The sequence below is a fragment of the Heptranchias perlo genome, chromosome 1 (genome assembly GCF_035084215.1).
Source record: "Heptranchias perlo isolate sHepPer1 chromosome 1, sHepPer1.hap1, whole genome shotgun sequence".
NCBI classification, from domain to species: domain Eukaryota; kingdom Metazoa; phylum Chordata; class Chondrichthyes; order Hexanchiformes; family Hexanchidae; genus Heptranchias; species Heptranchias perlo.
The window spans coordinates 181317550-181331224 of NC_090325.1; the positions used below are offsets into that span (position 1 = coordinate 181317550).

Consider the following 13675-nt stretch of genomic DNA (forward strand, 5'->3'; position numbering starts at 1 on the left):
CACTGGGAATTCCTCCTTGCCTTGGGTCACAGTCCCCTGGCTGAGGTTAGCCAACTGTCCCCCAAGTGGATTAATCTCTTATTGATAATGTACCAACACTACCTGCTTGTCACTTCACAGGACCTTTTTTGCACTTTAAATGCCAGATGCTTTCCCAAGTAGTAAAGAACACAGATTATGGTCTGGTATGCAAAAGGTCACTTTAAAGACATTGGGGTAATTTTCCATGTTTGCACTTCTAGCACAGAGCAGTGCAAGTCCTAAGCACATATTTAAATTATCGGGTGTGAAGGATCGCATGCCTGTTATGCAGCCTACCTGTTTTACAGTCCGATGAGTGCATACTTCTCTGCTCCCAACATACGCTGTTCTGCACCAGGACTCCAAAAAAGGGAAATTACCCCTTTTATTTCCAAGAAACATTTCCTGACACCTTTCTGCTTAGGTATTGTTCTATTCAATTTGATCAGGCCGATACCTCAGTCAAGTAGACTAATACAGGTCGAGAGATGTCTTTGAACTTTACTGTAAGTGGCAGCTATATTTATGTGGACAAGCACTGTTTTAAATCGTGTGAATGGCTGAGCACCCAATGTAGTCGTGAGCGATACATTTTTAATGTCCTTTGTTTTAGTATATTATCAAAGGATTTTGAATGGTACAACTGAGCCTGTGCTCAACTATTTCAGAAAAGCAGATACATTGGATCTGTTTACAGATTACTCGTGGGGCTTCCCCATCTCCCACAGAAAATACTCATCTGAAACTGATGAAGGAAAAAAAGGAAAGCATAGACTGCAGACTATCAACAGAACACTCCTACTAAGACAGATAAAGAGTGACTATGATACAATCCTACATTAGCCCAGAAATGGTTGAAAGGGTTCATGGAGAAGTTCTGTAAATAGAATTAATGCTATAATCAATTGTTAGGAATGGGTCAACATGGATGAAAAATAAAGGGTTAATTATTCAGGGCTGAAGCACATTCTCCTGTATGTCTCATGGACCACAACCCCCACCCCCCCCCCTCCCCTTGTCATGCTGGGTAGAAATTTTCTTATTGGCACAATCACTAGAATAAGTACAGTGGGGTCAGTTTTCTGCACACCCACGTTAATTGTTGCTGAACCTGATGAATTTTTTGGGATCAGATTTATTGACATGATTTTAGTGGGCTGCCTGGGGTTGCCTGGGGTTGGAAGCTCACCACTGGGGGGTGGGCAGGTAGGACATGGCTGCTTCAGCAGGTTAAAGGGGAAGGCAGACTCACAGAATGAAAACATGTTGGTGCCTTAATAAAGTAATGTAAATCAACTGACGTGTGATCGATCATCCCTGTATCAATTTCACTACCTGCTGTGGCCTTTTAAACTTTTTAACAGATTACTCATTGCCTCCTAATAATCCTCCCTTGCTTTCTGCCTCTGGAGAACCACAGGAAGAGGGAGCAGCACTGACTTCTGGTGCCTATAACTGACAAAGATAGACCAGACAGGCACACTGAGTGGTCTGGACAGGAAAGAGAACAGGCAGAGATATATTGAGAATAGATGGCATCAGGGTAACATTTTTGTCTTTACCATCTGGGCGATAATCTGGTGGAGTTGATTGCCCACCCATTGTAGAACCCGCCCGATTTTCATTCCATTGAAATCAATGGAGTGTCAATTAGGCAGTTTCTACAACAGGCATTGATCCGCTCCACCGGATTGTTAATTAATCAATGTGGTTTCAGATAACCTTTTTCCCTTCCAGACAAGGTCAGCGAGTTCACCTCCAGGACATCATGGGATACCCAGGATTTCTAGCTCCTCAGAACACCTCCACAAACAAAAATTAAACAACAGGCGACTGTTGATGAGAAGAGTATGAATGTGGTAAGTTTTCTTTCAATCTTACCATCTTTTACTGTTACACAATGATAATTGTTCCATTGAAACACTTGGCCAAATACCTTTTTTATGTTCCAATTTGTCATATGCAATTCGCACCAGTATAAATTCATTGAAAGATGCTTGTGTACTGCAGCTAAATCACACTGTGATTTCACTCTTGCACCTCCACTGAGACCCACAAAATTATTTCTCAGTAGTGCAAGTGTGTTTTCTCATGGTGCAGATTGAAATGTCTTTAAGGGTTCCATTTGGGTGAATGTAGAACATGCAGAAACATATCAAAAGAGTGATCTGAGGGGCAAAGAGAGACCTGGAAAAAAGCAACGCTATAGATGCAAAATCCAACATTAAGAAGATCCTTCAATACTTCAGCGGTAAGAGATTATTCGGACAAGAGGTGAGAACTATAAAAGATGCAATTGGGTTTGAAACAGAGGACAAGCACAAGATTGCAAACATTCTCAATGACTATTTCCTCCAAGTATTTGCAATGGAAGATATATGCAACATGCTCTCCCCAAAGAGTTAACCCAAGCAAAATTTATGGTTTTTATATAAATAAGATGGCAATCTTAGACATGTTAAAGGATTCTAAAACAATAAATCTCCTGGGATAGATGGTAATTATCCCTAAGTGCTAAAGTAGCCTGGGGTGGAGATTTGTGAGGCACTAACAATCGTTATGAGGGAGTCATTGGACACTGGAGAGGTACTACAAGATTAGAAACAGGCTAATGTGGTGCCCATGTTTAAAAAGGTAAACAAATTAAACACAGGCAATTACAGTCTTACTTCAATTCCATGTGCTTAGCTCTGTCTATAGCATGCTGCTTCCGCTGTTTAGCATGCGTGTAGTTCTGTGTTGTAGCTTCACCAGGTTGGCACCTCATTTTTAGTTATGCCTGTTGCTGCTCCTAGCATGCTCTTCTATACTCCTCATTGAACAGGGCCTTGCCTCTGAAACAGTTAGGTGCTTTTGGCGCCCAGCATTAGGCCCCTTTCAAAATGGCACCAGCTACATTGTTGGTGTTAATGGGACAGTAAGGCTACTGACCCTATATTGAGGCCATTACTGCCCTTTAGTGCCCGGCATCACAAGTGAAAATTGGCCCCGTGTGTTCCACATCAGTGATGCTCCAACTTTCAGAAGGATTGGACTGATGCTGTCTGCAGTGTGAAGCCTGGCTAGAATGAATGAGACACCATGATGCAATGCACTTCATTCAGGCCATCCAGGTAATTTAACAAAGACAAAAGCATGGTCTGTAATTCCAATCAAACTCATCTATAGCTAACAAAGAAGGTGATGTTGTCATTACAACTGACAACTACCTTCTCTGTATACAAGTCATAATGTTTAAATTGACCCAGCAAATAGTTTAATAGACACCAGAGGCTGATTATCTTGGCTTACAATCCAATTGGTTAAACATTTATGAAGCCAACACTATACTTTATGCAGATTTATAGTGTAGTTGCTCTTAAGGCTAGGTAGCATTGTGCATCTGTTATATAGCCCTGATCACACTGACACTAAATCCATAGAAAGTGCTGAGTTTTGCACTATATTTGCACAGTGATAATTATATCTACAATGTATAAAGTTATTGCATGTTATAACTCTGTTATTAAATCAGGTTTCCTTTTTGTTTCTGAAAATGCTTGCAGATATGAAATTTAAAAGAATGCAGCTGTTGTCTGGAAGATCTAAATGTGCACTTCTATTTGTCAAAGACACTTCTCTGGTAAATCTTCTATGAAGTTCTGCAGCCTGTGAGTACAGGCTGGGAGTCTCTGCTGAATGAAGTTTCTTCTCCACTCCCATTCGGTGCTAAATCCCAGCAAAGCCGCAGCCTTGTATTAATCTTTGCCTTTAATTTGTTACCAGGTATATGTATTTAATTCTCATACTACCTCCCTCTTGTTTCTATTTTGTATTCCTTGCCAAAATCCTAGATCTTTGCACTTAGTCTTTTGTGTCAAATGTCCTTGTGCACTTTTCATCTTTTTTAGTACAAAAAAAAATCTGACTCAGTAATGTAACTAATTATCAAATAAAATGGAACAAATCTGCATCGTAATCCTGAACAAAAAAATATTGCAGTGCCACTGTTCTGCTTCTGAAAACAGATTAAGAACAGCACATTTATTTTGTTAGAAATGACAACTTTCCTTATTCACTCATTCTAAAATGAAATAAGTTTTAAAATTTGGTTTATATTTGTGAATGTTACATAATTAAACACATTTTGGTTGATGATCAATGCCTTGGACAGATAACAAACAGAAGGACCTCCTATTGAATGAATTCACACAATCTGTTTCATCGTGTATAAATGCAACTTCTATTAGTACATGTGTGTTGTGCGCAACAAACCTATACATGTGCAGGAGATGAAGGATCAGTGTACTGTGCAGCTTTCCTGGTGGCGCTTGTGTGTGATTTGGTCAAGAGCCTTTAAACAAAAAAATCTTTTTTTAAGCACAGATATCAGTATAAAAATTTGTTTAACATTTCACTTCTTGTGAAGTGTATCTCAGGACTTTATTCAGGAGGCAATAGTGCTTACTCATTGTTTGTTCTATATTTGTATATTGTGTGTACAGTATAAGACTACTTGTTTGCACTTTCCATTGTCTATTGCACCTGAATAAGAAAGAAGTAATTTTGAATTTATTTTTTAAAGAAAATAAACTGCACTAACAGCTTTGAGATAATTTACAAAAGTGAGACTTCTCTTCCTAAAGTTGTTCTTGCAAGAAAATCCCATCTAAAACCATTCACAATTGGTCATAAAAAGGGTCATCCGTTGGTTGCTGCTGTATTTAACAATCCTTGTATTTGGCTGAAAAAAACCCTCCAGTAATGACAGCTCTTCCTGTGGTGTGAATTACTTACCTAAAAATACTATTAAATAATTCTTTAGGAATCTCTGACACACCCACAGCAAAATGTGTGAATTATTAGACTTTGGAAATTTTTGATATTAAATATCTTCCCAAGTTCCTTGGTTTACTTAGGCTCCTATGATGGTACTTGCTCACTGTATTGAAACATTAACAGACTTGTAATAGTTTATACCAGACTTTTCCACAACCAACATGTTTCCCGTTGAACCAACATGATTGAAACATGATTAATGTCAATGCAAAGTTATACTCTGTACTATTTAATCACTAGTGAAGTAGATGGAAACAATTTAATTTCACAATAAAGTTTGCCAGTAATGTTGAGCTTTTACTGACTGGCAAAGAATGTGGATAATCCAAAAACAGTAATCAGTAATTTATTTTTTTGCATGAGACATAGTGATTCTGCTCAAATGAGGAAATGGATCAAATGAAGGTGTCCCTTTACAATCCCTTTCCTCTGAACCCTTGTAATGTTTGTTAATAGAAAACTACAGTGCATGAGTTGTTGATATTGTACTGTGGCCTTGTGACAAACAGCAAATCTAAACTTTAATCCATTTACATAAAACTAGCGGATGTGGAACAGTATCCACATCTTTATTTCTTTCTTTTCCAGTGTAGCAAAAAAAGATATATATGTATGTGTACACACACCACATAACAAACACATTTTCATTTTGTTTTTACACATTGCAAATCCTTCAGTGCCTTACAGAGGCAGAGAGGAATCAAACATCATAATACTAGGTTTCTGCAAAAGCCAAAAAAGTTTGGGTTTTGTCTGTCCAAGCCAAACTCTCTTACAGGGCTGTGTTATGGTTTCTTCATATGACTCGGTCTTGAGATTTTTTCCTTCGTACACAAGGGCCTTGCAAAAAAAATGGAGTAGAGTTTAGATATGCATTTTATTAAAAATAGAAGCATAAGAGAAATATGTCATCAGATTTCTAATGTACAGATTACTGAATACACGTATTGTAGTCGCCAATGTTTCTTAAATGGTTGTACATCACACGTTTATAAAATGTTTATTAAATAACACTAAAAATTACTTAAATCCTGTTGATTTACTTGTTAATAAAATTGTAAGGTTATTTTTATAAGCTGGTAACATGTAAATGATTTCTATACATTTGTATATTGTATAATGTATGCATTTTGTATTAAAATGAAACTAAAAAGTTCTCTTGGTTATGAGTTTTTTCCCCATTCAGTTTTGGACGTGAAGATTGTTTTGCTTTCTATTGTCTCCAGTCTTCAAAAGGCAACGAAAGTTAACACAGCTGTGTTTTTTAATATAAATGTGAGTTTGTACATGTATATAGTTGTGGCAAAATTTAGCCCTCACTAAGGAGCTGAGTTCTCTCTCTGGTAGCAGAAAGTTAAATTAATTTGGGCAATCTTAATCCAGTTGCTAGTGGTTGCAAGCCCATAGGACATAGTTTGGCACTATATTGTCAGTTTCACTCAGAGGCTGCAAAGATGGCTGGTGTGGAACTTTATAAATGTCACAGTCACCTAAAGTGGGCATTGAGATGTATTGTTGCAGTATAGAGAAAACAAACTTATACTTGAACTGTTCTATATTTGACCTGAATGTACTTGATGCTGACACTAACACCAAATGTAGTTTTAAAAAAAAATTAGGAGTTAGGCGTCAGGTAGCAGGATGATTGAAAGATGGCTACAAAACAGAAAACAAGGTAGGTGTTTCTCGGACTGACAAGTGGGAAGTGGTAACCGTGGGGATCCGTGCTGGGACCACTGTTGTTCACCATATACATAAATGATGTGGACTCTGAAATTGAATAGTATCAAAATTTGCAGATTACACAAAATTGTGGGGGGGGGGGGGGTTATAGCTAATAACCCCCCCCCGTATCAAAATATAGGCGACAAAAAAGGTGGATAAATGGGAAATCAAATTCAATATAGCAAAATGTGAGGTAGTTCATTTTGGTAGGATGAGTAATGAGGCCACTTATTCCTTGGAAGGTAAGAAGCTAAATGGTGTAGAAGAGCAGAGAGATCTCGGAATGCAGATACATAGATCACTAAAAGTAGCAACGCAAGTTGATAAGGCCATAAAGCGTGCAAAGTACTGGGGTTTATTTCTAGAGGAAGCAGGTAGCACTGATGCATTTAAGGGAGGCTTGATGCATGCATGAGGAAGAAGGGAATAGAGGGTCATGATGGAAATGATAATTAGAGTGGGAGGAGACTCGTGTAGAGTATAAATACTGGGATAGACCAGTTAGGCCTCTTTCTGTGCTGTAGATTCTATAATTCTGTGGAACCAAGATTAAATTCAACCCAAATTGATGAGCTGCAAATCTCAAATTGATGCTGAATGTAAGGATCCTCTGTGAATTTAATTTAGGTAGTCTCAACCCAATTCCTAGTGGACGTGGGGCCACAACACTAAAGCAGTTCAACAAAATTCAGCTCAAATTTAGCAATCTCACTGATACAGATAGCTTGTTGAGGAAATAAAATGTTTCATGAGTGCAGTAATAAGTACTCTCTTAAAATTTGGCTTAAGGGAATATGGCCTAACTGTTGATATGGAGTAGGAGGAGGTTTGTTTTCATTGGAAAGTAGTTGCTGCTGACACCGAGTGTCCAAAATGGGAAAAATGTGTCTCATTTCCACCACTGTAAACATAAAAAATACTTATCCAGCATTACTCCTTAAGATCAAGTACAGTAGAGTAGAGTCTGTTAGAGTGGTGGAGGTGAAAACCCTAGAATAATTTAAGAAGCAGTTGGATACCATGAATGGAAGAAAAAAGGGTCTTTTTGGATGGATAAGCTGAGGTGATCTCAATGGTCTTTCTCATCTTCCTTGATTCTAGTTTCATGCAGTAAATATATAACACTTATTTTGAACAGATTTTCAGCAAAACTTCTCAATACTTCTCTTTTTCCTGCAATTTCTTTTGTCTGGCTGCTGTACGGCTACAAAATAAAAACATACAATTGATTCTTTTCCAATTGCCTTCTCCAGAAAGTCAGGTCCTAGAGAAGCATCACAACACTCAAGATAACAAAGCACCATAATAACTACAATGGGGGACAAGTTACACAACACCAATGTGTTCAGCACCATTGCTATCTCTCACACAAAGAGGGAGGAACAGGGAATAATAACATGATGACTGGTAATATATTTGCTCTAACAGTTACACCAAAAATTGCAGCTGTTAGACCAGGCATTAAGTTAATTTACAACTGGGCCGGTGGCAAAACAATGAATTGTTTAATTTGTTGCCTTGTTTTTTGTTGCCTGATTTTTGTTAGGTATCAAAAGGTATGGAATAAAGTAAATGGAGTTGGGTACAGATCAGCTATGATCTGTTTAAATGGTGGAACAGGCTGGAGAGGTTTAATGACCTATTCCTGTTCTTATGCTCCTTTAGTCAGAATTCACTTTATTTTGATATTACTACGATTCTGGATTTTTGTTGATGGTTGGGGGTTAGAACTTAGTTGTTATTTCTCAGAGCAGAAGTAGGTTAAATATATTTTGGGATGGTTTGGGGAGTTTGCATCTACTTTTCATAACTTTTCTTATTGTTCTTTAAAGTAATCAATTTATATTCAGGAAGGTATGTTTGTGTGGGATTCATACATCTGTGGTTTTTACCACAAATTAACATTTTTAAAGTTTAATACTGAAATTGCTATTAATGAGAAGCATAAAGTATTAGCATACAGATGTGATGATCCCAACGAACTCCCAGCAGGTGCACTCTGCGTGTATTCTGGAGAGCTCAGGTCAAATACTTAACAAAAAAATTGGACACTAAGGGAATCAAGGGATATGGGGCTAGGGTGGGAAAGTGGAGTTGAGATGAAAGATTAGCCATGATCTTATTGAATGGTGAAGCAGGTTCGAGGGGCCATATGGCCTACTCCTGCCCCTATTTCTTATGTTCTTAAAATCATGGGCATTCTCCAGACAAAAAGTGCCCCCCAACCTATGGACGCTGCCTGTTTCCCCAGTCAATGCTGGACTGAGAATCTTTAGAAGGTGCTGAAAGGACAGCTCACCGTGAACTGAATTCCGATCAACCTGGGACATTTTGATCGATCGTTTCAATGGAGCTGCTTTCAGCCAAGCCGCCCCTCACCCTCCCAACTCCCACTCAGAATTAATGGCAAGGCCCCTCCTCAAAAGGAAGGCATGAAAAAAAAATAGCTGAACCAACAGCGACAATTTGCATTTATGCAGTATCCAGACACTATTACTTCCGTGTCAGAGGCTTTGGATGAAATCACCTGCCACCAGAGGATTCATTGACTCGCCAGATCCTGGCTGGGGTCCACTGGTTTCCTATTTGTGCGTGTGTGTGAAAGTGTGTGTCAGAGAGAGAGAGTTGAGTTGAGTGCGAACAAGGGTGATCCTCCTACCCCCTCTCTCTCTCTCTCACACACACACCACACACACACAGAGACTGCCCGGAAAGCATGGCTGAGGGAAAGAGAAACTGGAACAAGGATGAAGATCTGCCGGTGTACCTGGCCAGACCGGGGACCACGGCTCAAACCCCTCGCCAGAAGTATGGGGGCATGTTCTGCACCGTGGAAGGTGCCTATGAGAGTAAGACAATAGATTTCGATGCATACAGCGTGGGCCGCCGGAGCGCTAAGATGTCCAGGAGCGCCAGCAGGCAGGATATCTTGTCCCCAGAATCGGACGGACTGAGCGAAACTGCCAGCGATATCAGTGAGATCTCCGGCTCGGTCATCAGCTCTCCCAGCGAGAGGGAGGAGAGGGCCCCGCTGCAGATCAAACCTGCGACCGGCAAGGAGCTGCTCCAGGGCTGGAAGGCGGGCAAGGTACAGGCGGCCCTCCATCATCATCATCACCTCCACACAAAAAAAAAGTTAACTTTTCCCATTTATTTTTAACACTTCTAAAAGTACTTAATCCAATTTGTTTTAAAAATATGATACAACGTGGGCTTGATAGTGGTTTTAAATCAACATAAAGTGTGTGTGTGTGTGGGGGGATATCCATTGCTAGTTGAAAATGCCCTGCTTTCACTTAGACTGGTTCTTTTGTTCGGTTTTTATTGAACTGGGATCAGCCCTGCGGCGTTTATTCAGTGAAAACCACCATCCCCGACCCGGGGGTTACAGCCGCAGTCCTGCAGGGCCGTTTTGACAGATTCATGTTACAGTTACACAAACTATGTTGAGATACAATCCGGGGTTGGTGCATTGGAGATGAGCTTCCATTCTCAACAATTGCCCACCCCCTTCTTGCTGCCTCCACAGGAGCCATTGTCTGTCTGCAACATGACCTCCACCCCCCTCCTCCTCCTCCTCCTCCCTTTTATAAAGACTACACTTCAATACCCGGGTGCATTCGAGTTCACCATGCTTGATAAGATGGGAGAGGGGGAGTTCCCATCACCCCCCCCCCCCTTACTGGTTCTTGACATTTCCTTGCCCCCACCTTCTTCAAACAAAGAGCCGACCAAGGGATTCGACTTTAATTTACAAAACACAGAGAAATAAATAAAACAGTGGCTTGCAGGGGTTGGGTCTTTTAGTTCAGGATCCTCCGTGTGTTTTAAAGGCGTGACCTGAATTGGCACTCGAAGCGGCAGCGTGCTGATCACATTTTACAGGATGGGTTAATTGGAGACTCTGTTCAACTGGAGAGACCCCCGGGTCGGAGGGGAATAGAGGCATTTTTTTTTTAAAAGGTGGTTTCCCATTAAAATAGAAAAGAAAGCCATCGGCACTATTACCCTGCTTTGATGACCCACTGAGTCAAAAAACCGAGAGCATTGGTGCTGTTGGACGAGGTCCCCTGCCTGTGAGTGGAAAGTGCTTCCTGAGGTGAATGAAGAGCGTCTCCACTCGGCTCGCAGCCTCTAGAAGGAGCTCTTGTCCCAACTCCCTCCGGACGGTGCAGACTGACATCTTTTCTCTTGCAGCCGCACGCACACACACAAAAAAAAAACAAATTCACAAATAAATGTTATTTTCCAAAAGGGTCGAGTTTTAAGGTAAAGATTGCCAACCCAGTTTAACGCTGGAAATCCGCTCTTTCAATAAAGTACAGGCAAACATGTCCTACCGAGACGGCAAGGATATGCACCGCATAACGGTAAGCTCTTTCTTTCTGGAGAGAACGTCGCGCCAGCGTCTTGTCTGTCTGTCTGTGTGTGTGTGTCTACCACATGCCGGTGCTTTGTGAGGGGAAATAAAAGGGAGCAGCAGGTTTATCCGAGCGGAAGTATGGCTGGGCATTGCAGGCGTTATGGCGGCGAGGGCTGGTGGTTTCAAGCCAATCCCACCATCTGCAGCACAAGCTTTTATTTCTTTTTTTTTTAAATGCCTGGTTGTCATATTGGTGATTCCAGTCTGAATTGATAAGCGACTATCTTTTTTTAACAAGAAGTGTTTGGTTTTTTTTGTGTGGTGATTGAGTGAGCGAAAGGTTTCAGACAGTATCGGGGAGGGGCTGTCCTGGTTATACTGACCGCACAGACTTGTGATCTATATAACGATCGGCGGTTTATCTGAATGATCAACAAAATACTTCGGGCTCCGAAGGGTTTTACAGGCTCCTGGATACATTGGGAAACGGACTTGATTTAATCAGAGGGAGTCATTTCATGAAATCCATTTCCAGAAATAAGGACAAAAGGTGCTAATATCGTGCACACTATACAATACTGGACGTATGTTCGCGAATGAAGAGTTAATGCAAATATAAGATAGTAGGAGTCAAAGTTGTTAAAAATGGGAGGGGTGGAAGGGTTCGATCGAGACAAAAAAAATCTTCAAAGCAGAAAGCGCCATCATTGAGACATAGCTAGGGGTCAAACCGTAATTACACAAACGATTGGGTTTGATAGAGTTAATTTGGATATTTGCATTGCATTAGCCTATTTTATATTGATGTTTAAAGTAATATTTGCAAGTAACGTTGCTTCCAGTAGTTACAGAAAATAAGATTTAACCAGGGTGATTACCATTCTAATATGCTTATAAGCCTGGACAGCTCTTTGATAGGTTGCTGGAGACTCCCTTTCATATGAAACTGCATAGCACAATGTGTCAGGACAGTAGTCTTTCATCTCTGGTGACTTGGATCAGGTCCAGCTCAGACAGAGGAACAAAAGTCCCTTCCGTAGCACAATTTGGTTATTGACCGGCGCAAACAGTGGTGCTGTCATCAAGAATTTTGTATTACAATTGTTTCTTTGGAGGGTATTGTAAATATGATCTGAGTATGTAGACTTTATGAGCAATCAAGATTGATGAATATGGTGACTGAATTTCAGAATTTGAGGCAGGACAATAGATAAAGTGTCGGTGTTAAGGCTGAAGGTTTCACAGCTGGGGTGACGCCCTTCTCCAGTCCAACTTTGTAATTCGTACTGATACATCACAATTATGGTGTATCATTAGAACACAGTATTATTCAGTTTGAGGCATATCAAAAGGCTAGAAACCCAATTAATGAATAATACTGTATCACAAACTGGAAGGGCAAACTGCAAGTCATTCCCAGCTCTCTGTGTGTTTCAGCCTTGTAACATGCCCTCAAGACTATTTTTATTTCTCACAGCATTCAAACTTGTCTTGACATAGCACCTTTTAATGTAGTGAAATGTCTCAAGCTGCTTCACATGAAGGGGGTTAGAGAGGACTTAAGCTATGGTTGAAGAATTAGTTTGTGAGGAGGCTTTTAAAGAGGGTAAGAAGCACAATAAGAAGGGATTTGAAAGAAAATTCCAGAATACTGGGGAGAGATGGTTGAAGGATTCTCCACCAATGGTGGAGTGGAGAGACAAGGGTTCTGGAGTAGATCAGAGTTGGAAGAGCAGGGGAGTAGGGCTAGAGGTGGTAGCAGATTTAGGGTGAAGAGAGGCCTTTAACCTGGAATCAAAGATATGCTGGGTGATTTTAGGAGGCAATTACGGGGGGGGCTCCGAAAATCGCGGAAATCCCGTTCGGGTTCGGAAGTCGACCTCTGAGTTTCCCAGGGACCCACCTGTGTGTGCGCAGGTGACCCGAAAATGTGGAAGTCCCGCTGGCAATTAAAGTCGGCGGGATGACAGCTAAAGAGCCAAATGTCCCTCATTGAGGTACTTAAGGCACTTTACCTGTGACAGATTAAGTACTTAGAAAGATTTTTAACTTACTTGGGCGGCTTGCCCACCACTTCTGATTCACAGCTGGTGAAACCAGGCATGAAGGGCCAGATCGGGGAACAAGAAACTAAATAAATTAAATAAAAAACCATGGAAGGAAGTGAAAACACTAAATGAACCTACCTTCGCATCCGATGGCTCCTGCTCTGATGTCCCCCTCTTTCCCCCCCCCAATCTTCCCCCTCTTCACCCCCCCCCCCGATCTCTCCCCCCCCCCCCCCCCCCCCCGGTCTTCTGTTCTAGCGTCGGATGACGTCGCTCTCACTGTCTTTCTCGCGACCCCCCCCTCGCGTTTCAGCTCCTGACGGCAGCCAGTTTTGTTCATGCAGGTTTGCCAAGCGCACCTTCACCCCCCTACTGCCAACCTGCAACCATTGTAAAATCGATCCCATGGGGTGATAACTGAGTGGGACTTAATTTGGGATAGATGATGAGTTTGACTTTATGCGAGGTGAAACTTGGGAGACCAGTGAGGAGTGTGTTGTAAAGTTGTACCTGGAGCTGACAAAGGCATTGGTGAGGGTTTCAGCAGCATAGCAAGTGAGGTAGGGGCAGGTATGGGTGACATTCTGAGGTGAAGTCAGCAGTTTTGCTATAACAGAGTAACAAAGTTGGACACTGTTGGGCTCAGCTTAAGCAAGCAGCCAGGGAGGAGGATGGGATTCAGGGTTAAGGTGCAGAGTTT

At 41.2% G+C, this 13675-nt stretch overlaps 2 protein-coding genes across 4 annotated transcripts in view; both read left to right on the top strand.

Annotated features, from left to right (window-relative positions):
- Positions 1–5957, top strand: part of LOC137328376 (uncharacterized) — a 127066-nt gene extending 121109 nt beyond the window's left edge. For both annotated transcript variants that reach the window (XM_067994332.1, XM_067994333.1), the window contains 2 exons: positions 1759–1880; positions 3567–5957. In XM_067994332.1, the coding sequence (XP_067850433.1) occupies positions 1759–1875 (117 nt within the window). In that variant the 3' untranslated portion in view covers positions 1876–1880; positions 3567–5957. The remainder of the gene's footprint in view (positions 1–1758; positions 1881–3566) is intronic.
- Positions 5958–9280: 3323 nt separating this feature from the next.
- The window catches only part of LOC137328465 (dihydropyrimidinase-related protein 1-like), a 48598-nt gene continuing 44203 nt past the window's right edge, over positions 9281–13675 (top strand). For both annotated transcript variants that reach the window (XM_067994340.1, XM_067994339.1), the window contains exon 1: positions 9281–9652. In XM_067994340.1, coding sequence (XP_067850441.1) covers positions 9281–9652 — 372 coding nt within the window. The remainder of the gene's footprint in view (positions 9653–13675) is intronic.